This window comes from Callospermophilus lateralis, chromosome 16 (assembly GCF_048772815.1).
Source record: "Callospermophilus lateralis isolate mCalLat2 chromosome 16, mCalLat2.hap1, whole genome shotgun sequence".
Lineage (NCBI taxonomy): Eukaryota > Metazoa > Chordata > Mammalia > Rodentia > Sciuridae > Callospermophilus > Callospermophilus lateralis.
This window is the reverse complement of record NC_135320.1, coordinates 55,342,924-55,366,887: the sequence shown is the minus strand read 5'-3', so window position 1 is coordinate 55,366,887 and position 23,964 is coordinate 55,342,924. Positions and strand designations below refer to the sequence as shown.

Below are 23,964 nucleotides of genomic sequence, written 5' to 3'. Positions count from 1 at the left end.
AAGAAAGCCCCAGGGGAAAAAAAAAAAAATTAAAGAGGAGCCAGACAAAGCAACATAGGCCTATAATCCCAGGAATTCAAGAGGCTAAGGCAGGAGGATCACAAATTCAAGGCCAGCCTTGGCAACTTAGTGAGGCCCTAAGCAATTCAGTGAGACCCTGTCCCCCAAAATAAAATAAAATAAAAAGGTAGGAGGATGTGGCTCAGTGGTTTAAGTGCCCCTGGATTCAATTGGAAGGAAGGAAGTTAGGTAGGCTTGTTGGAAAGAAGGAAGACTGGTTCATTCAAACAGAAAGACCCTACCTAGAGAAATTCTTAACATAAATGTGCTAAAACATATGTAACACAGTGTTATTAACAGCAGCATTTTAAAACATTTTAAAGCAAAAATATTAAACAAGTGGTATGACTCTCCACCCTTCCTTGTTGCAATCAAAGCAATTTCCAAGTCATTCTGTTCATTCTATGAAGATTTTGGTTTGGATTCTCTCTCGCATTACATTATCATTGTCATGATTCCTGGTGATTTCAATATTCACGGAGATGGTAATCTTAAAGTCTGATCTCTCAGTTTCTTTACCTCCATTCCTACAAAGATCTTGTCCTCTACCTTACCTTCATCATTCATTCACCTTTACTCAAGTAGTGGAATATGACCAGAGAAAATGCCTGGTGCCTCTACAAATTCATGATCATCACAAATCCTTGCTTCAATATCCCTTTCACAATAAAAACCTTTCCTGATCATTCAATTTTAAGTTACATAATCCTCTTTCTTTTAGTCAAACACTCTATTCTTCTTCCCTGGTTTTTCTTTGTAACTCTTACAATCAATAGACAAACTATGTATTTTATTTACCAGTTTATAACAATAACAAGTTTTAAGAGGCAGGGGTTTACATCTATTCACTACTTATCCCTACAGACAAAACAGTGCCTGAAACAAAGCTGGCAGTAATAAATATATATTGCATGAATTAATATATTGTTCAGGGATAATACATGTATGGTAACTGTATTATAAAAAGTAAGAAGCAAATAACCTGAAACTCAGGTTAGGTTATATTTGGTAGATATTTTAGCACATATATATGTGTTTGTTTCTCCAGGTAGGGACTTTCTATTTGAATGAACCAATCTTCCTTCTTTCCAACAAGTCTTCCTTTCCTCAAATTAAGCCCAGGGGCACAAAAGAAGGCAAAATATGAACAAAGAACACTAAAAGATAGCAAAAGTGTAAGAACTTTATATTTTATAAATAAACGGGTATTCATTTTACTGTTCTTTATGAACTTCATCATTATATACTATTATGAATATATAGTTTTACTCATATTTTTAATGGAAGAAATGGTCAAGGTATGTTAAATGTTGCTAGAAATTGAGTTAGAAGATAAACTTAAGAAATTGAGACTGTCTTAAAAAGTGAAAAGTAAAAAGAGAAACTGTATATAAATAGCCCTGCAAAGAAATTTTGTAATAAAATGCCAGCAAGAGGGCTGGCTCAGAGGTAGAGAGCTTGCCTAGCATGTGTGAGGCACCACAGCACCACATAAAATAAAAAATATATTAAAAAAAAAAAAACTATTGGCAAGAATGTGGAGAAAGCTGGCACAGTGGCACACACCTGTAATCTCAGTGGTTCAGGAAGCTAAGGCAGGAAGGACCTTATATTCAAAGCCAGCCTCAGCAACACATGAGGTCCTGCCTCAAAATAAAAAATAAAAACATGCTGAGGATGTGGCTCAGTGGTTAAGTGCCCATGGGTTCAATCCCCAGTACCAAAAAATAAATAAACAGGACAGGAACAACAAAGATAGTGAAGGAGACTGCACAATTCAGCTCAAACTGCTGGTAGAAAGCTATGCCAGGCAGGGCAGGCATTTTGTAGAGACCACACATAGCTACTCATCCTAGAAGAAATAACTCTATACAGTTTTCTCTCCATATCTGTAGATAAAAACACATAAAACCATAAGGAACACCTTTGAAACTGATTGTCCCAGTAATTGATGTAGAAGGATCTTGCAGAGAGATAGCTGCTAGCAAAAGATTATAGAAACACCCTCCCCCCTCAGTAGACAAGGGGAGTCGGGTGAAGCTGATCTGAGAGCCAGTCACTCTCAGTGGTTGCTACACTGGAAATGTACCCTAATAGTGCTGGCTGCCATAACACAGGCAAAGATAGGCCAACTGACACCCTTCTCCAATGGCAGGTGAAATTCCTATACTATGCAATAGGGTAGAGAATTCCATGATAGAGCAGAGCTCAAACACCCCAAAAAGGACCTGTCCGTACAGATCTCTTGGTCACAGACAGCTACCAAGCATTTAGACAAGAGCCACTACTCACAATCACCAACACAGCAAAACAGGTACTTGCAATCCACAGCAGCCAGCAATAGCCCTGATCCTTGCACCCCTGCACCCAACAGAAACAACCAGTAAATGTCACGGCCATTGAGAATGCATATTTGGGCATTTGAGCTAACAAACAAGAGCAGCTGGCTCCAGAACCACACCAATCAGAGCAGAAGATCCTGTGTCCCAGAAAGGTATTGTACCACTCAGAGGTTACATAACCAGGAATCCGAGAGCTACCAGTAGACACCAGGCTCATTCAGTCTTGGGGGCTCATGCTAGGCATTTCCTGGAGGCAACTACTCATGCATATGCAACACAGTACTGTCCCACAGACACAAGCCACTTCCGAATGTGTCCAGATACAAGCCCACTGACCTGCACATACACCAGAGGGGTACAGCAGCACTACACCTCCCATGAGCCACCCAGCATCACATCAGCTAGCACCTGTCTTTTACTGCTTTGAAAAATACACAGGGAGCCCACACCAGATTTTATAGCTCTGGGTTCCTATAACTTCTCTTCAGGAAAAACCTGTATCCCTAACAGGGAGAAACCTGGCTGTTAAGTAACAGAAAATTAGGGACTATCTCCTCTGAACCACCAGGAAGCTAGTAGGTGCCTGAACACAACAAAGAATGGAGGGGGATTTCTAAAACTTAGATCACTATCTTTAGATCACTATCTCCACACCCAAAGAAACTTAGAGGCAAAGTCAAAAGCCCTAGGCATCCACTGAAAGTTCCAATCCTGGTAAAATCAAATCAGGAAGGCCTAATAAGAAATCTCATCACCTCAAAAAAGCTCAACATGGAATATCATAAATATTTCAAATGTCAGTTTTGGTCAGGCAGAAATTATTTTTCATATTGAATCTACACGGATTCTTCCCTGCGCCCGCACCCTTGCCCTTGCCCTCGCCCTCCTGGGTGCAATGAAAGGAGCAGCATTCCTCCACACCCTTCTGTAATGGCTTACAACCTCACCTTGGGCCCAGAGCAATGAATTCAACCAACCATGGACTAAACCTCTGGAACTGTAATCTTTGTTTTTTTCTTTTTTCTTTTCTCTTTTTTTGGTCTGTTCATTTCCTTCCTTTTCCCTTTATAATAGTACATTTACTGTATTTAGTATCAAATTTCCCAAACTACTCAAAAACATTTCTCTCATTTTATACTTGGATTAAAAGAAATTATGGAGAACATTTTCAAAACTTCCTTTTCAGGGGCTGGTAATGTGGCTCAAGTGGTAGCGTGCTCGCCTGGCATGCGTGCGGCCTGGGTTCGATCCTCAGCACCACGTACAAATAAAGATGTTGTGCCACCGAAAACTAAAAAAATAAATATTTAAAAAAAAATCCTCTCTCTCTCAAAAAAAAAAAAAACTTCTTTTTAAAGCTAATTAGTATAAGGCTTCATTCTGAAGTAATCGCAGATACTAGAGATTACTATCTGTCTCTCAAAGTAGAGCTTGATACTGAACTCTGCAGCAGGTGCACACTAAGTAGGAATACTGACACTTGGATTCACTCAGATTAGGACACTTAGTAAAGAGAAACCACTCACCAAAAAGTTTCTTCTATAAAAGTAGAATAATCATCCCAGCAGATGGGTAGAAATACTAATGATATCAAAGTGCAAAGAAATAAATCACCCCAAGTAGCTCACAAGAATTCAACAACTGACCCCACTGACACTATGATGAAGGAGATTTCAAATGAGGAGTTTAGAAAGTTGATACTTAAAATGATCAATAAACTAAAATAATATCTAAAAAACAAACTACGAGAAAATTCAGGAAATGAAAGAACGTTTCAATAAAGAGGCAGCAAGATATAAAGTAAAGGAATACAGAAACTTTTCAGTGACATACTATCAGAAAATTTTCTAAACCTTGTGGATGATATGAAAATCCAAATAAAAGAGGTATTTAGAACTCCAAATAGACAAGATCAAAAAATACCCTAAGACAAAATGTAATTAAAATGCCTAATATACAGATACAGAAGGACAGATTTCTAAAAGCCACAGGACAAACAACATGGGTAATACTCAGAGATGATTCAATTAGACTTTCTGCTAACCTCTCAGTTCAGACTCTAAAATCCAGGAGGCCCTAGAAAATATATACCAATGATTGACTGATAATGGTTGCCACCAAGGTTGCTATATTCAGCAAAATTATCCTTCAGAATTAAAGATGAAATATAAACCTGCCTAGATAAGCAGAAACTAAACAAATTCATAACTTCTAAGCCAGCTCAACAGAAAATACTTAGTGAAATATTACATGCAGAAGAAATTAAATAAAAACCATCTCTCTATAACACTGAATGTAAATGGTCTCAACTCTCCAAGTAAAAGAAATGAACTGGCAGAGTAGATTTAAAAACATGACCCAAACATATGTTGTTTATAAGAGATTTATCTACAGGCAAAGACATTCACAGGCTAAAGATAAAAAATTAGAAAAAGATATTTCATGCAAACAGAGACTGAAAGCAAGCAGGAGTAGCTACTCTCATACCTGACAACATAGACTTCAAGCCAAAATTAATCAAAAGAGACAAAGACAATCAGTTTATACTGGTTAAGGGAACTATCCAACAAGATATAAAGATTTTAAATATTGATGTCCCAAATATCAATGCTAGTAATTACATAAAATAAGCTCCACTTGACAAAAGGCTCACAGAGACCCCCAATACAAAAATAGTGTGTAATTTCAATTGACCACTCTCACCAAAAGATAGATCATCCAGAAAAACTAAGTAAAGATTCTTCAGAAATTTAAAAAAAAAAAAAAAACACTATTAATCAAATGGACCAAACAGACATTTATAGCAACAACTGAAATCACTTCTCAGTTCAACATGAAACATTCTCAAAAACAGACCATATTTTAGGACACACGAAAACTCTTATGAAATATACATACACATAAAATAACAAGTTAATTTCTTGCATCTTATTAGACTATAATAGAATGAAATAAAAAATTAATAACAAAAAAATCAATTTAACATGTGGAGATTGCATAATATGCTTTTGATCAAGGAATAGGTCACAAAAAAAATAGAGGGAGAAAATGTTCTCAAACAAGTGAGAAAAGAGAAACAATATATTAAAATCTCTAGGATTGTATAAAAGCAGTGCTAAGAAGAAAGTTTATAGTATTGAGTGTCTACGTAAAAAAAAAAAAGATAGCAAATAAAGATTCTAATGTTAAATCTCAACATGTTAGAAAAGCAAGAACTAATTCCTAAATCAGTAGAAGTCAGAACAATTGTCAAAGTCAAAATTGATAATAAAAAAGATACAAATGATCAATACAACAGAGTTGCTTCTGTGAAAAGATAAAAAAGACTGTTAAATCCCTTAGCCAAACCAATCAAAAGAAAACAAAAAATCAACATTAGAGGTGCAAAATAAGATATCACCACAGATATTTCTGAAATCCAGAATCATTAGCAACTATTTTTCAAAACTTATAATAAAATGGAAAATCTAGATAATGTTGACAAAATTTCGAGACACATATGGCCTACCAAAACTGAACTAAGATGAAATGGAAATCTAAACAAACAAATATCAAGCAACAAGACTAATTTTAAGTCTTCCAACAAAGAAAATTCACTACATAGAGAGTTAAGGATAAACATCACATGATCATTTCAAAACAGGCAGAAAAATCTTCCAACAAAATAATGCATTCATACATATTAAAAACACTGAAGACAGTATGGATAGAAGGAACTTATCTAATATCATAAAGGATATATATGATAAACATAAAGATGACATCATATACAATGGAGGAAAAAGTCAAAGTGTTTCCTCTAAAATCAAGAACAAGGTAAGGATGTCCACCCTCATCACTCCTATTCAACATAGTTCATAAAAACTCTCACCAAAGCAATCAGGCAAGAAAAAAAATTAAAGGGATACAAATAGAAAACTAAATCAGCAAAGTACCTCTACTTGCTGATAACATGAATCCTATACTTAGAAAACCCCCAAAAAATCAAAGACTTTTAGAGCTGAAAAACAAATTCATCAAAGTAGCAGGATACAAGAGCAACATACAGAAATGAATAGCTTTCTTATAACTCCACTAATGAGTTGAGAAAAAATAAGGAAAATAATTCCATTTATCAAGCCTCAAACAGAATAAAATACTTGGTAATTAATCTAATCGATGAAGTGAAAGATCATGATAATAAAAATTATAGAATAAGAAATTTAAAAATTAAAGATCTCAGAAGATGGAAAGATCTACCACATTTTTTGATAGATAGAATTAATACTGTAAAAATGGCCAAATTACCAAAAGCATTCTACAGAATTAATGCAATCCTCATTAAAATACCAATGACATTCTTCATAGGACTAGGAAAAAAAAGTCCTAAATTTCATTTGGAAGAATAGAGACCCAAGGGCTGGGGTTTTGGCTCAGTGGTAGAGCGCTTGCTCATGTGTGAGGCACTGAGCACCACATATAAATAAATTATAAAAGTCCATCTACCACCAAAAAATTTTAAAAATTAAAAAAAAAAAAAAACAATTGAGACCCAGAATAGCCAAAGCAATCCTAAGCAAGAAGAGCAATGCTGCAGGCATCACACTACTATTGGATCTCAAATTATACTACTACAGAGCTATACTAACAAAAACTGCATGGTCTTGGCTTTAAAACAGACACAAAGACAAATGGAATACAAGACACAGACAAATCCACATACATACAATCATTCGACCCTTGACAAAGGTGCCAAAAACATATTCTAGAAAAACATATGCTCTCACCCTGCAAAAAAAGTCAACTCAGAAAGGATCAGAGGGCTGGGGATGTGGCTCATGGGCTGGGGATGTGGCTCAAGTGGTAGTGCGCTCGCCTGGCATGCGTGCAGCCCGGGTTCCATCCTCAGCATCACGTACAAACAAAGATGTGTGTCTGCCAAGTACTAAAAAAAATAAATATTAAAAAAAAATTCTCTCTCTCTCTCCCTCTTTCTAAAAAAAAACAAAAAAGAAAAAAAAAGAAAGAAAGAAAAAAAAAAGAAAGGATCAGAGAACTAGGAATTAACCTGGGAACAGCATAACTACTAGAAGAAAACAGGGTCAACACTCCAACATATCCACGCAGGTATGCTGCAAACTACACTGAGATTTCATCTCACTCCAGTTAGAATGACAATCATCAAGAATACAAATAATAATACATGCTGATGAGGATGTGGGGGGAAAAGGTACCCTCACACAATGTTGGTGGACCTGCAAATTGGCACAACCACTCTGGAAAGCAGTATGGAGATTTCTCAAAAGACCAAGAATGGAACAACCATATCTCTCACTCTCCCACCCTGGGTATCTGTTTAAAAGAAATAAAGTCAGTACACTATAGCGACACATACAAATCAATGTTTATACAGCATAATTCACAATACTGAAGTTAAGGAACCAGGCTTGTTGCCTATTAACAGAAAAATGGATAAGAAAACTTGGTGTACACACATAATGGAGTTTTACTCAGCCATAAAGAAGAATGAAATTATGACATTTGCTAGTCAATGACGGAAATGGAGAACAACATGCTACGTGAAATAAGCCAGATGCAGAAGGTTTCTGCATCTGGCTTATTTCACGTAGCATGTCAAATATTTTCTCAGATATGTGGAAACTGGAGAGAAATGAGAAATTATTAAAAAGGAGTATCCCATGAAAATAGAAGGGATCACAATGAGATAGAGGAAGGGGATCAAGGTAGATGCTAGAGGGATGGGAAAGGGGAGGGAGGCACTGTGGATTATAATTGGCCAAATTATGCTACATGCATATATATCAAAATGAATTCTACTTTTACGTGTTACTATAATACCCCAATTGAAAAACAGTAAAAAAAAAATTGTTTTATTATGTCTACTGAGCACAAAACAACATTTTGTTCAAGAATCTTACTAGCAATAAAAATTTAAGCATTAAAGTTGAAAGAGATATTAGCAGCAAAAGAAAATACACCTACTTTGAAAGTCACAGTTGCCTTTGTGCAGTAAAATCCTACAGAAACAATAGGATCCTTCAAAGTCTGTACTTTCTGCTGATGTATAGTTAATGTAGAATCATTCCCAGTATAGTCTTCCTCACCATCATCATAACTCACAATTGCAGGCACAAATGACCAAGCCCAGGATACCCATCCCTGTGGCTGCTCTTCATCTTGTTGTGAATACAACTCTTGGCCTTTGTACTGAGCAGGATACTGCATATCTATTCTTGTTTCATCTTCAGCACCTAGGAATCAAAATAAAGCTGATTTAAATAAATTAAGAAAACAATTTTAAAAAAGAAATCTAAATCTCATTTTAAAATCATGCATTAATATTATCACTTGAAAACAATGTCACTCTCAAGGTTTTATGTTGTACTATGTCAGTCTTTATAAGTTAGGGTTAATGTAATGTGGCTAACACTTTATCAACTACACATAATTTTAAGTGTTTTTAATAAATAAAAGAATAAGATAACTTAAAGTCCCATCCACAAACACTTGCTTCTCAAAAATAAGAATAATGTGTTGAAAGACTGAAACCTAATACCAGAATGATCCAAGTTCCTCATTTCCTAATGCATCCAACTGAGAAAAATGACAAGTACTTCTAGACAAAACATATCCACCAAAACAAAAATTATCCAAAAGAATAAAACTAAATGTTACAAAGAAGTAACTTTTATAGGCAGTTAAGAAAAAATAATGATGTTGGTGACTCTTATTAGTGGATAAGATATATTCATACTTTTCCTATTCTAAAGATAAAAAAATTTCAGAAAAGAAATTCTATCAGTCATGAATTGGCAAACTAAAGATATAGATCCCAACCACTCATTAGTTTATTCCTAGTAAAATGTCAAATTGGAAATCATCAATTTTAAACTGATTATCAGTTATAAAACAAGAAATCAGGTCACTTCAACTCGGGAAAACAATAACCAGCTTGGGTATACAGAACTGGTCTCTAGACCCCTCTTGTCTAACCCATTAAAACTGAAGTGGTAATCACTGATTTAAGTTTGTTTGTTGAATATTTTTTTAGTTGTTGATGGACCTTTCTTTAAAATTTATTTATATGCAGTGCTGAGAATTTCAGTGCCTCACACATGCTAGGCAAGCGCTCTTAATTCATCAAATAGAAGAGTTACTATCTTAGTAATGAGAATAAAATGGGCCTAAGCAGGAGGCTGGGGTTATGGCTCAGCGGTAGAGTGCTCACCTCATATGTGTGAGGCCCTGGGTTCGATCCTCAGCATCACATAAAAATAAATAAATAAAATAAAGATATTGTGTCCATCTACAACTAAAACAAACAAAAAAAATTGGGTCTAAGCAAATGGTTATTCTGATCCCATCTAACAAACCTACAAACAAGCCTTAAAGACTTTAACTGTTTCCAGGGAACTTAAATAATTGTTGGAACAAAAAAAATCCAGCACCCAATAAGGCAAAATTTATAATGTCTGACATCCAATTAAAAATTATTGGGGAGTTAGGTATAGACTGGTAAGTTCCCACAGTTCCAGCTATTCAGGAAAATGAGGCAGGAGGATCACTTCAGCCCAAGAGTTTAAAATGAACCTGGACAATTAGCAAGACCCTGACTCACCAAAAAAAAAAAAAAAAAAAAAAAAAAAAAAGCCAGGCATGGTGGCTCATGCCTATAATACAAACTACTCAGGAGGTTGAAGCAGAAGGAGAATCAGAAGTTCTAGCCAAGCCTGGGAAACTTAGTAAACCCTGTCACAAAAAAAAAATTCAAATTTTAAAGGGCTCAGGATACACCCAAAGCACTCAGAAATAGAGAGCTCCTGAATGCAATCTCTAGTACCACAAAGAAGGAAAAATACTAGACAAGCGAAAAAGAAGGAAAATATATTCCATAATGAGGGGAAATGTCAATCAACAGAAATGTATCCAGAATTCACAAAGATCATAGCATAAGCAAACAGAAACATTAAAACAACTATACAAATAAATGTATATGTTCAAGAAAGTGTAAACATGTTAAGGAGAGACATGAAGTATAAAATGAAACCCAAATTGAACTTCTAAAGATAAAAATAAAATATATGTACGTTTATACATTTATAAAAATTTCATATATATTATATACTAGATGTGACCAACAGATTAGACACAACAAAGATTAGTAAATTTTAATTGAAATAGAAACTATCCAAAATGAAACAAAAATAAAATGGATAAAAGAACATAAATAGCAACTCTCAAACATTAGCAGAATAACATACATAGAAATGGAGTCCCTAAAAAAATAGACCAGGAAATAAAAAATTTTTGAAGACATAATGGCCAAAATTTTTACACATATAGATATATATAAACTGTAAACCCACAGATATAAAATCTGCAACCACAAGTAACATAAAGATATAATCCTAAGGAACATCATAATGAAGATGCTTAAAACTTTCTGAGAAAAAGTTCACAGGTTTTACCAAAACGTCAAAGGAATCCCAGGCACACACCCCGAAAAAAGGTTAAGGGTCCATGCTTTAAATAATACAAGAAAACTAATTCAAATGTCACTGAAATCAAACAGTGGAGTTGCTTTCTTTCTCTCTTAATAAACAAGAAAAACCTAATCATTTTCTTAGGTCACAAAAAGCAAGTTATAAAAGAAATTTGAAAATTACATTTTATCAAAATTTAAAACTTCTATTCAAGAGACACCTACTAATAAATGAAGAGGCAATGAGCTGGGGGCATGCCTCAGCAATGAAGTACTTGTCTAGTGTGTGAAAGGCCTTGGGTTTGATCCCCAGTATGAGGGAAAAAAATATTATTTTGCAAATCACAAACTGGCAAAGAAAATAATTTGAATTCAGAATAAACAAAGAACTCTTACAAACCACTAAAGAAGCCCAAAAATAGTTTTTAAAAGTCCTTAAATTTATTTAACATACATTTCACAAAGGTAGATTTATTAAAGGTCAACACGAACATTAAAAATTTCAAAATATTTACTTATGAAAGATATAGCAATTAAAACCATGAGATATCACAACACACAGATCAGAATGGCAAGAAGGAAAAATATGCTAACCCCACCATATGTTATAAAGATAGAAAGCAACTAGAAACACTCATTGTTGACAAGAATGTAAAATGGTACAACTACTTTGGAAAAAAGGTGAGGTAGTGCTATGGTTTAGGTAAGTGTCCCCCAGAGATTCACACGTTGTTAAAGGATAGCTATCCTGAGAGGTACTATTGGGAGGTGGAGGAATCTTTAGTAGGTAGGGTCTGGTAGAAAGATTTTAGGTAACTGAATGCATGCCTTGCAAGGGGATAGTGGGGCCTCATTCCTTCCTTTCTCTTTTGCTTCTTGTCCACCAAGTGAGCCATTTTGCTTCAACACTTGCTCCCATCAGGATGTGCTGCTTTATGACAAGCCCAAAGCAAATGGGGTCAGTCCATCAAGGAATAAAAGCTTCTAAAGTATGAGCCAAAATATACCTTATCTAGGTATTATTAGTAGTGATGGAAATGTGTCTAATCCAGGTAGTATTTTAAAAACCTAAAACATATAATTCTAACTCTTAGGGATTTACTAAAAAGAAAGAACAGCACAACTCTACATGAAACTTTTGCAAGAAAGTTCCTGGAAACCTAATTCACAGTAGCCAAAACCTAGAAATAATTCAAAAGTATAAAACCTCTGTTAATCAACAGGAAAATGGGGTGGGGGAAAGAAACTGTGGTATAGTTAGATGGTTTATTCAGACAATGTTTCTTGTAATAAGAAGGGGGGAAATGACCGATACATGCAACACCCAGAAAAATTCCAAAAACATTATGCTTACTAAAAAAAAAAAAAAAAAAAAAAAAGGCTGTATCATCCCTAAATAAAAAGGAGAACAAGAAAATAACAACTCCCTAAATGCCCCTGACTGCCCCCTCTGTGTTTAAAAAAAAAAAAAAAAAAGGAACAGTGAGAACAAGCCTGAAAAGGAAAATCCACCTTTCTCTTGTGCACCCTAGGAATTAGGGTAAGTTATTGTTAACTAAAGAAAGCTATTTTGTTGCATATAAGAATAATTCCTTCTTATGATGTTGGTTATGCAAGCACACTAATCCTGAAGATGTCACTACCTCTGCAGCCCTATGAAACCCCTCTCTGAGACAAAATGAGTGCATAACTCAGGGCACTGAGGAAAGGAAACTCGTCACTCATACAACCAGCCACCAGGGAACAAAGGTACTGCTTGGTGAAGCATCTTGAGAGGTGGAGGTGCTATCTGTTCAGCCTACCACCCCTGAACTCTTCTTGAAGCAGTCACTAATCTCTTGCAAGCTTTCCCCAATAAATCATGTTTCACACATTGTCTTGAGGAACTTTCTTTGGTCTTTCTGCAACCTACCATTAATAGTGACTGGCTATTTTCACTTAAGCTTTCAGAGTATGTTCATATTGAAGCATGTATAATTTAATTCCAGCCATACAAAGCCCTGGTACAAATGGGCTAAGAATATAACAAAAGTCTTTCACAAAAAAAGTATATACTGTATGATTCCATTTATATGAAACCCTAGAATCAATCAACTAATTTATAATGTTAAAAATAGTTAGAACAGTAGTTTCCTGAGTAGAGGCAGTCAGGTATAGGGGCGATGACTGGAAAGGAACATAAGGAACTCTTTGAAATGTTAAGAATCTATATCTTAGTGAGTGTTTTGCAAAACACAGATATATGTATTTCTCAAAACTCAATGAATAGGACTGGGGCTGTAGCTCAGTGGCAGAGTGCTTGCCTTGCACATGTGAGGCACCTGGTTTGATCCTCAGCACCTCGTAAAAATATACACAAATAAAATAAAGGCATACTGTCCATCTACAACTATAATTTTTTTTTTAAATCAGTGAATAGTATACTTAAGATTTACACATTCACTTTATAAGTTTAACCTTCCAAATAATACAAAGACCCATTAATAAACAAACTCTGGTCGACAATAGTCAATAAAGTCTTGGGGTTAAGTGCACTAGCTGTAACTTACTTTGAAAGGCAGTAAAACTATTGGTTGTATTAAAAAAGAGGGATATTAAGACCTCTGTAGTAGCGAATGTAATAAAAATAAATGGTGGAAGCTAGATAGTGAGTACATAAGTGTCCACTGTACAATAACTCAGTTTTTCTGTATATTTGAAATTTGTCGTGCTAGGAAAAAAAAATATGAATAAAGCACCTCCTATATGCTGGGTTTTGTTCCAGATGTTAGACAATGTTCCAGTTTCAGGGGTTCATTGTCTAACAGAAAATTCACTAACAGGAATTCATTGTGAAATAAAGGGGTATTTATTTAAAGTAACTTAGTAGTTATTGTTCTTTTACTTCTTTCCAGGTAAAAATTTTAATGACTTAATATTTAAATACTGTAAAACTTACCCTTTAAAAGTATATAATTTGGGGCTGGGGTTGGGGCTTAGTAGAATAGCACTTGCCTAGCATGTGTGAAGCCCTGGGTTCAATTCTCAACACCGCATATATATAAATAAAATAAAGGTCCATCAACAACTAAAAAACATATTTTCTAAAAAAGTACAAAATTCAGAAGTTTTTAGAATGGTAACAAAACTGTATACCATCACCATTAATTTCAAAATATTTTCATCACCCCCAAAAGAAACCCACCTACATGGAATTATTCTCTCCTCCTCTCAGCCCCTAGTTACTAAAGCTATTTTGTATAGACTGCCTCTATAGAACTGCCTGTTGTAGACATTTCATATAAATGGAATCATACAATCTATGTTCCTTTTTGACTGGCTAATTTTACTTAAAGTTTTCAGGGTTCATTCATATTGAAGTACAAATCAGTATTAAATTCCTTTGTATGGCTGTAGTGTAGGTATATACCATAATTTGTTTATCCATTCATCAAGTGATGCATATTTGAGTTGTTTCCAGATTGTAGTTGTTATGAATAATGCTGCCATGAATATTCACATACAAGTTTATAGCTGTGCATATATGAAATCTCTTGGTAATACCTAGGAGTGGATATGATAACTATGTTCAACTTTTGAAAGAATTACCAGATTGTTTACTGAAACATATATCCTATTTTACATTCCCACAAACAACATATATAGGTTTCAGTTTCTCTACATCTTCAACAACACTTGTTGTTATGTTTTTTTTATTATATTCACCCTAGTAGCTGTAAAGTGGCATCTCAATGTGGTTTTAATTAACACTCCTCTCATGGGCAATGATGTTTAGTATCTGTTTTTAGTATGTGTCAGTTGGCCATCTATCATCCTTGGAAAAATATTTATTTGTCTACTTTAAAATTGGATTATTTGTCCTAAGTTTTAAATGCTCTTAAGGTTCTATTTCCTTTAATTATTGATTTAAATTTTTCCTCATAGATCCAAAAGCAAGTTAAAATTAATCATTCCTTTCATCATCCTTCTACTTCAGATCATTCACATCTGTTTATCATTCTGCCACTATATTTCATCAAACTTAACTATTCATTTGACATTAAGATTTTAAGGGAAGAGAACACATCTTATTTATCTCACATTGCTCATATATTTTCCTACACTACAAACCACACTGCCTTCCATATAGAATTTCATAAAACTGGAATGAACTGACTTGACTAGATACACTTAATATCCTTCAATGAAGTATACATGTCACTAACTATATTACAAAACTCCACTAAGTAAATGACTAAGTTAGCCTTTGCAAAAAAATACCAATATTTTTTTACTAGGAAATTTTAAGTTGTACCACTTTAAATATACCTATAAGTAAACATTCTCAACACTATTTTTTTGCTATGCAGAAGTATACAGACACACACACACACACACACACACAATGGAATATATAACTCAAACTATTGTGTTTTTTAAAGTTTTACCAGTGAGGAAAACATTTTCTAAGAATGACAATTCTTTATTCAATTTTGCTGTATTTACCTGTAATGTTTCCTAACATATCTTTATTGTGACAAGCAGAATCCTCTGTTTCACCATCTTTAAAATTGCCTATTTCTCCATAGTAAAGAGCAATCCCAAGCTGCATTATACGAATAAACATAGGCAACTGCTGATCTGTGATAGAAAGTTTCAGACTTTCTACTAAGGTATGAATCTGTATTTTGAAACACAAAAGACAACAAAAGCATGTTTAATGGGAATACCTTTTAAAATAAGAGAATAAATTTCAAAGGTATTAAAATGCAAAATCATTTGAGAAACACTGATGTACCAAATTTCTAAAAATTAAGCCAAAATAATATTTACTCTAAAGCTTACAGATTAAGTAAATTTTTGCTATAATGATTAGCAAACTTCAGATAAAAAATGGATTAACAATGCAAATACAAACAGAATAATCAGAATATATATTTTCATTAGATTTACACATAACTATTCCATAAAAAAAAGTAACCAAATACCTACAGTATAATACTTTTTCTCCCCCATGGGAGTAAGTGGGAGACCTCTGTCAAAACCAACAATGAAAATTTCATGATGTCATTTTAGTAAAACTGTAATCACTTATCCCAATTTTATTAACCAAAAAAAACACATATGCATTCTCAAACCATATGTTTGAGAATATATAATATGTTTGAGAATAAGTAATAATAATAACTATTTATGTATGGAAACAATAAAATTTTATTGTCAAATATAGAAAATCAAGTGAAATATGTTATAAAGTTCTTCAAATTTTAAATATATTTAAACATGACATAAAATTTGTAACATAAATCAATTATAAGAAATTGAATTAATTACTAAGAAGAAGGATATATAACATTCGAAATTCTTAAAGAAACATAATGAAATATAAACACTGCTTCAGTGTAATGGTTTACTGCAGTTATATAAACATGAAAGAAAATCAATTAAGCCATGAAGTCAAGTCTCTTAGGCTTATTTTGACTAACTAGTATTTGAGTGTCTATGAAAAACAGGTAATGGTAATCATATTTTTATAGCTCAAGGCCCAAAATAATTATATTAGTAAGAAGGAGAGAATGATAATATATGGGAGAAGGGGTATAAAATACTATATTTCATATAAAGGAACAAGTCTCTTCAAACTGACCTAAAACCAATATGCTGAATAAACCATGAAGAGATTTAAAAAAAAAAAAAAAATTGTGGGGAAAAGAAGTAGTAAAAGGAGTTATGTAAGCTAGCTAAGCTTTTCTTAGTTGAGATTTCTGTAACATCCTTTTATAAATAATGTGTTCTACCAACAGAACTAGCGATGAGCAATTTTAGCAAAATCAATGAACAAAGAATTTATCCTTCACATATACATTAAAAGTTCTTTAGAAATCATTAAGATGAATCCTCATTAGAAAAATGAACAAAGAACAACCTTCAAAATTCTAACTCACTAAAAAACATCAATATACTTGTGTTATTTTTTGCTCAATAGGTTAGCAATTTTTTTAAAAATATGATCACAAATAAGGCTAACAAGAGTATCATACAAGCACTCCCCTTAATGTTCATCAAAGCATAACCTGATTAAACCTCTCTAGAAATCCCTATTACAGGTCTTAAATTTTTGGGGGGTATCAGGGATTGAACTCAGGGTCATTCAACCACTGGGCCAAATCCCCAGCCCTATTTTGTATTTTATTTAAATTCAGGGTCTCACTGAGTTGCTGACACTGGCTTTGAACTCACCACCTTCCTACCTCAGCCTCCTGAGCCACTGTGATTACAGGTGTGCACCACGGTGCCCCGCTAAAATTTTTCTAAATATATTTACAAATATAGGAATTTATCCTAAGAAATTAATCAGAGATGTAGCCAACTATTTATATGCAGGCTTTCTATGCCTCTGAAAAGTTACAAAGTAAATTTTAGAAAGTAGAGAAAATGATAAATTATGTACCCATATGTTCTGTTTCTCATAAATATAGGTCTCTATGTCATGTTTCACACAAAATATGGGAAATTATAAACACCTACCCGAAAATATAAACCAATATAATCAAAAGCTACTTAAGCATATGTGAAAGATTTAATAAAATTAAGATATCTGCAAATATTTGGAAATTACCCTGTCTTTGAAGTGATTAATGCATTAACTACATCTCTTTAACATATATTTCCTACAACTAGAATTGAAAGAATCATAGGTCTAATCAAAAATTGCAAATATTATACTAAAGTATTAATAAAAAATTTTAAATGTATTTCACTTGCACATAATACAGTGATACCCTATATGTGGTGATTACCAGAATCAAAAACCACATTGCAGAAAACTTATTTATACTAATGTACATTTCACAGTGAAATGTTATGCAAATCAACTTTGAGAACACACAATGAGATATATTTACAGTAAGTTCTTCCTCAAGTTCACAATTTTTACTTTGCTACAATTTATCTACATCCTAGAATATACAATTAAATGTGTACTAATGATCAATAAGATTATTTCATATAGGAAAATTTCCAGACATCCATTACCTGCTTTTTTTCAATAACACAAAAATTTATTTATTTAAAAATAAAAGTACTAGAAGAAAATGTCAATAACTAATAAAATTACGTTGAACGAAGAAATCTTTAGAAATATAACAAGAAAGGAATAATCTGTAAGAAAAAATGTCAGATTAAATTATAAATTTAATGATCATATTTTTACAGCTTAAGGCCCATGGTTTCTAACTATCTTCACTGTGTGATCAACTTTATTTTCCAGGTTGTTAGGCCATTAACATTCAGGGTTATTATTGAGACATGATTTGTACTCCCAGACATTTTTGTTTATTTTTGGTATTTAACATGACTTGGTTTCTCCTCCATCCATTTACCTGCAAATGCCATGATATTCTTTTTATGACTAAGTAATATTCCACTGTGTATTTATGCCACATTTTTTTAATCCATTCTTCTACTGAAGAGCATCTAGGTTGCTTCTACAGTTTAGTTATCATGAATTGTGCTGCTAAAAACATTGATGTGGCTGTGTCCCTGTAGTATGCTGTTTTTAAGTCCTTTGGGTATAGACCGAGGAGACAGATAGCTGGGTCAAATGGTGATTCCATTCAGTTTTCCAAGAAACCTCCATACTGCTTTCCATATAAGCTGCACCAATTTGCAGTCCCACCAGCAGAGTATAAATGTACCTTTTTCCCCATATCCTCGTCAACACTTATTGTTGTTTGTCTTCATAATAGCTGTCATTCTGACTGGAGTGAGATGAAATCTTAGAATGGTTTTGATTTGCATTTCTCTAAGTGCTAGAGGTGACGAACATTTTTTCATATTTTTGTTGATTGACTGTATATCATCTTCTGAGAAATGCATCTTCAGGTCCTTGGCCCACTTATTAATTGGGTTGTTTTTTTGGTGTTTAGCTTTGTGAACTCACCACTTCATATACCCTAGTGATTAGTGCTCTATCTGATGTGTGAGGGGTAAAGATTTGATCCCAAGATGAGGCTTTTTATTCACCTCACACATTGCTTCTTTTGCTGAGAAACTTTTGAGTTTGAGTGCATCCCATTTATTGATTCTTGATTTTACTTCTTTTGCCACAGGAGTCTTATTAAGGAAGTTGGGGCCTAATCCCACATGATAGAGATTAGTGCCTACTTTTTCTTCTATTAGACACAGGGTCTCTGGTTGTATTTCTAAATTCTTGATCCATTTCGAGTTGAGTTTCGTGCATGGTGAGAGATGGGGGTTTAAATTCGTTTTGTTGCATATGGATTTCCAGTTTTCCCAGCACCATTTTTTAAAGAGGCTATCTTTTCTCCAATGCATGTTCTTGGCACCTTTGTCTAATAAAAGAAAATTGCAATTTTGTGGGTTAGGTTCTATGTCCTCTAATCTGTACCACTAGTCTACCACCAGTCTGTTTTGGTACCAATACCATGTTGTTTTTGTTACTATTGCTCTGTATTATACTTTAAAACCTGATATACTGATGCCACCTGTTTCACTCTTCCTGCAAAGGACTGCTTTAGCTTTTCTGGGTCTCTTATTTTTCCAGATGATTTTCATGATTGCTTTTTCTATTTCTATGAGGAATGTCATTGGAATTTTGATCAGAATTGCATTAAATCTGTATAGTGTTTTTGCTAGTATGGTCATTTTGGTAATATTAATTCTGCCTATCCAAGAACAAAGTAGATCTTTCCATCTTCTAAGGTCTTCTTTGATTTCTTTCTTTAGGGTTCTGTAGTTTTCATTGTATATATGTCAGTTAAGTCTAAGTTATTGATTGTATTATTGAGTTCTACAGTTTCTTTGTTCAGCTTTTGTTTGGAAGATGTATCTAGTGATGAAAGAGATGTGTTAAAGTCACCCAAAATTATTGTGTTGTGATCTATTTGACTCTTGAACTTGAGAAGAGATTGTTTGATGAACGTAGATGCTCCATTGTTTGGGGAATATATATTTATAATTGTTAATTTTTGTTGGTGTATGGTTCCATTGAGCAGTATGTAGTGTCCTCCTTCTTTATCCTTTTTGATTGACTTTAGTTTGAAGTCTACTTTATTTGATATGAGGATGGAAACCCTTGCTTGCTTCCACAGTCCATGTGAGTGGTATGATTTTCCCCAACCCTTCACCTTCAGTCTGTGGATTTCTTTTTCTATGAGATGAGTTTCTTGGAGGCAGCATATTGTTGGGTCTTTTTTTTTTTTTTCTTAATCCAATCTGCTGTACTATGTCTTTTTATTGGTGAGTTTAGGCCATTAACATTCAGGGTTATTATTGAGACATGATTTGTATTCCCAGACATTTTTGTTTATTTTTGTATTTAATGTGATTTGGTTTCTCCTCTTAGATTTTCCTTTAGTGTAATCCCTCCCTCTGCTGATTTTTATCATTGTGTTCCATTTCCGTTTCTTGGAATATTTTGCTGAAGATGTTCTGTAGTGCAGGCTTTCTAGTTATACATTCTTTTAACTTTTGTTTATCATACAAGGTTTTTATTTCATCATCAAATCTAAAGCTTAGTTTTGCTGGATATAAGATTCTTGCTTGCTATCCATTTTATTTGAGAGCATGGTATATGTTGTTCCACGATCTCCTGGCTTTGAGGGTCTGGGTTGAGAAATCTGCCAAGATACAAATTGGTCGCCCCTGTATATGATCCAATTCCTCTCTCTTGCGGCTTTTAAGAGTCTATCCTTATTCAGTATGCTAGGCGTTTTTATTATAATGTGACTTGGTGTAGACCTGTTGTAATTTTGTACATTTGGTGTTCTGTAAGCCTCTTATATTTGGTTTTCCAATTTGTTCTTCATGCTTGGGAAATTTTCTGATATTATCTCATTGAATAGAATGTGCATTCCTTTGGTTTGAAACTCTGAACCTTCCTCTATCCTGATAACTCTTAGATTTGGTCTTTTGATGCTGTCCCATAACTGTCCCATAATTCTTGGATGTTCTGTTCATGGTTTCTAACTATCTTCACTGTGTGATCCACTTTATTTTCCAGGTTGTATACTTTGTTTTCATTATCTGACATTCTTTCTTCCAAGTGATCTAGTCTATTGGTTATGCTTTCTATTGAGTTTTCTATTTAATTTATTGTATCCTTCATTTCAAGGATTTCTGACTGGTTGTTTGGTTTTTTTTGTTTTGTTTTGTTGTTTTTACAGAGTCTCTATCTCTCTCTTGAAGTAATCTTTTGCTACCTGTATTTACTCTCTTATCTCATTGTTGGAGTGATCAATTTTTGCCTATATTTGCTCATTTAAGTCATTCTTTAATTCAGAGACCATTTTAATTATGAACCTTCTGAACTCCTTCTCTGACATTTCATCAACTTCACTGCCCATGGGTTCTGTTATTATAGTGTTTGGGGTATTTTCCTCCCTTGTTTTTTCATGTTGTCTATGTGTCTTCCTTTCTTGCAATGTGGATCTGAGATATTATAGTTTGTTCCCTATATTTTTATAGTACCCGTACAAATTGTCTGTACCTCACCTTGATGTTGGGCATCTGAACCCTGCTGGTGTTCCTCAATGGATGCTACTGCATACTGGATCTGGTTCCTATACAAGTTGGTGTGAGTGGATCTGGGACAACAGGCTTAACCTCCAGTGGTAGTCTGCTGGTTGGAAAAGACAGTCCTGCGCCAGAGGCTAGGCTCTGGAGGGTGACTGCCCCGCCAGTGGAGGGGTGAACCAGGCATTCAGAGAGCCTGGGTCCCAGGTGGGCTGGTGTAGGCATTCTGGGCTGGATTTCACCCATTACCTGCTTTCAAAATGTATTTTAAATGTACCTTCTCATTCCTTCTCATTCTCCAGATTAGTAAAACATCCAAGGCTAAAAAAAGTAAGCTTAGTTAATGGTTTTTCATACCTATATTTGCCAAAGAAACAAATTTAAAAATAGAAGGAAAAAAATAATAGTTTTGAAAAAACCATGGTAGAAGATAAAAGTAACATAAAGATGGCTGAAAAACAAATAGATTTTATTTAGAGATAAAATGTATGGTAAGGCTACATAATGAAAATTGTTTTAATAAATTATGTAAAAATCACTATTTATATAGGCACACAAAAGCAGGAAATACTATTATTGTTCAGAGTTAGGGCCAGTCCTCCTATCACAGAACTATGGTAATCAGAGGCAAGTAATTCAATAATAAAAATGTATCCCACATTGAAACTTAGTTAATAAGCTCAAAGTTATTGTGTGAATTCATCCAAGAAAAATAGGCAGCAGAACAATATTCATAAAATAATTAAGTAACAAAATATGATGGAATTTATACTTATATACCACACTGAAAATATATACCGCTACCTTAAAGACCAACAAATTTTCATGTTAATCAAAAGACATGTCCTGAAAAACTCCCACACTGTAAAATTTTAATTATATATTGAAATCATGGATCAAAACATAAAACTTCTGAAACCAACAAACTGTAAAGTTAGCAATATAAAGCCTTATAAGATTATCTAAGAAAAAGAGAAAATAACTATTGTTAACTAATCATGCTGAAGAAATTATAAGAATTAAAATATAGATCCTGATATCTGGACCACTGTGAGCATACATTTCTCTGTGTGGTATTGAAAACTGAACCCACAATCTCATGTTTTGTTTTGTTAATTCTTCTTAGTTATATACAACACCAGGACAAACCCTGATATTATCACAAAAACATGAAACACATCACTAGAATTCAGTCCCTAGTAATTCCCCCTTATCCCTTCACTCCCCCCCTTCCCACTGATACCTCTTCAATCCATTTACAGTTTCCTATTTTTTTTTAATTAGTGTCCTATGGATACACCTAATGCCCAGACCCATCATGCTATATCCAAATCATGCTGTTTTTTCTTAAGATCTCTTCTATCAACTTGAAGAGAAACATTAATAAATAGCTAAACTTAAAAATGGAAATTATAACTATACAAAATAAAAAGATTATCCCCAAATATCGCTAATGTAACACATACAAAAAATTATAAACATAAAAATTATGAATACACAAAAAACTTTATAAAAATGAATGCCATATATATTCATGAGATTAATTTTTCCTTGTCTTTTCTTTGTGCATGTAAGCATGCACAAGAGCCAATAAATAAAAGAGACTTGTTTATTTAATTACAGAAAAAGAGACACTTACTTTAATAACAGATGGCATCTTGGAATTTAGGTTATCATATGTAAAATGTAGACGAGTTCTGAAGGAACATTTGTACAGTAAAGGATCCTGGTAAAATTCTATTTTACCACTGGCATTTCGTTTATCAAGACAAACTGTACAGTCAGAAAAATTGATAACCTTTCTTAGCACCAGATCAGTTGCTACAAAGAAAAGAAAAACACTTTAATTACAAATGAAAATTAGAGGAAAAGGGCAACTATTAATCATTAGTACAAGTAGCAATTAAAATAATAAATACAGCAAAATAATATTCATGAAACATTTAATGCATGTTATATCCCATGAAAAGAATTTCTCATGTTTTATATCATTTAAATATTCCAACAATTACATTAAATAGGAAAAAATATGTGTATAAAGAATCTGAGGCCTAAGTAGATTGCCCCCTAAGTAGACTGCATGACAAGTATCCAAAACTGAAGATAAAAAGTAGAAAAATATTCACCATAGTTCTTTCCTACAATGAGATAATAACACCCTTGAGAACCCAAATCTGAAATAAACTTCTGAACAATTAGTACTTGTATAGCCACTAAAAAGCCACTGCTACTTTAAACCCACATTGTTCAATGATAGCCAACAGCTGTGGCTATTTAAACTTACGTTTAAATTAATGTAAAAGACAACAATAGGACTAGCATTTAACAAGCACTCATTAATGAAAGACATCATTTTTTTATTTATTCTAATTTGTTATATGTAACAGCAGAATGCAATTCAATTCATATTATACATACAGGGCATAATTTTTCATGTTTCTGGTTGTTCACAAAGTACAGTCACACCGTTTGTGACTTCATTCATGTACTTAGAGTAATAATGTCTAACTCATTCCACCATTTTTCCTACCCCCATAATTCCTCCCATTCCCTCCCTCCCCTTTG

At 33.7% G+C, this 23,964-nt stretch overlaps 1 protein-coding gene across 4 annotated transcripts in view; it reads right to left on the bottom strand.

The window, feature by feature from the left end:
- Vps13b (vacuolar protein sorting 13 homolog B) overlaps nucleotides 1-23,964 on the bottom strand; it is a 736,334-nt gene that overhangs the window by 649,855 nt on the left and 62,515 nt on the right. For all 4 annotated transcript variants that reach the window (XM_076835849.2, XM_076835851.2, XM_076835850.2 and 1 more), the window contains exons 6-8: nucleotides 23,039-23,220; nucleotides 15,370-15,544; nucleotides 8,385-8,653 (exon numbers count right to left, since the gene is read on the bottom strand). In XM_076835849.2, the coding sequence (XP_076691964.2) occupies nucleotides 8,385-8,653; nucleotides 15,370-15,544; nucleotides 23,039-23,220 (626 nt within the window). The remainder of the gene's footprint in view (nucleotides 1-8,384; nucleotides 8,654-15,369; nucleotides 15,545-23,038; nucleotides 23,221-23,964) is intronic.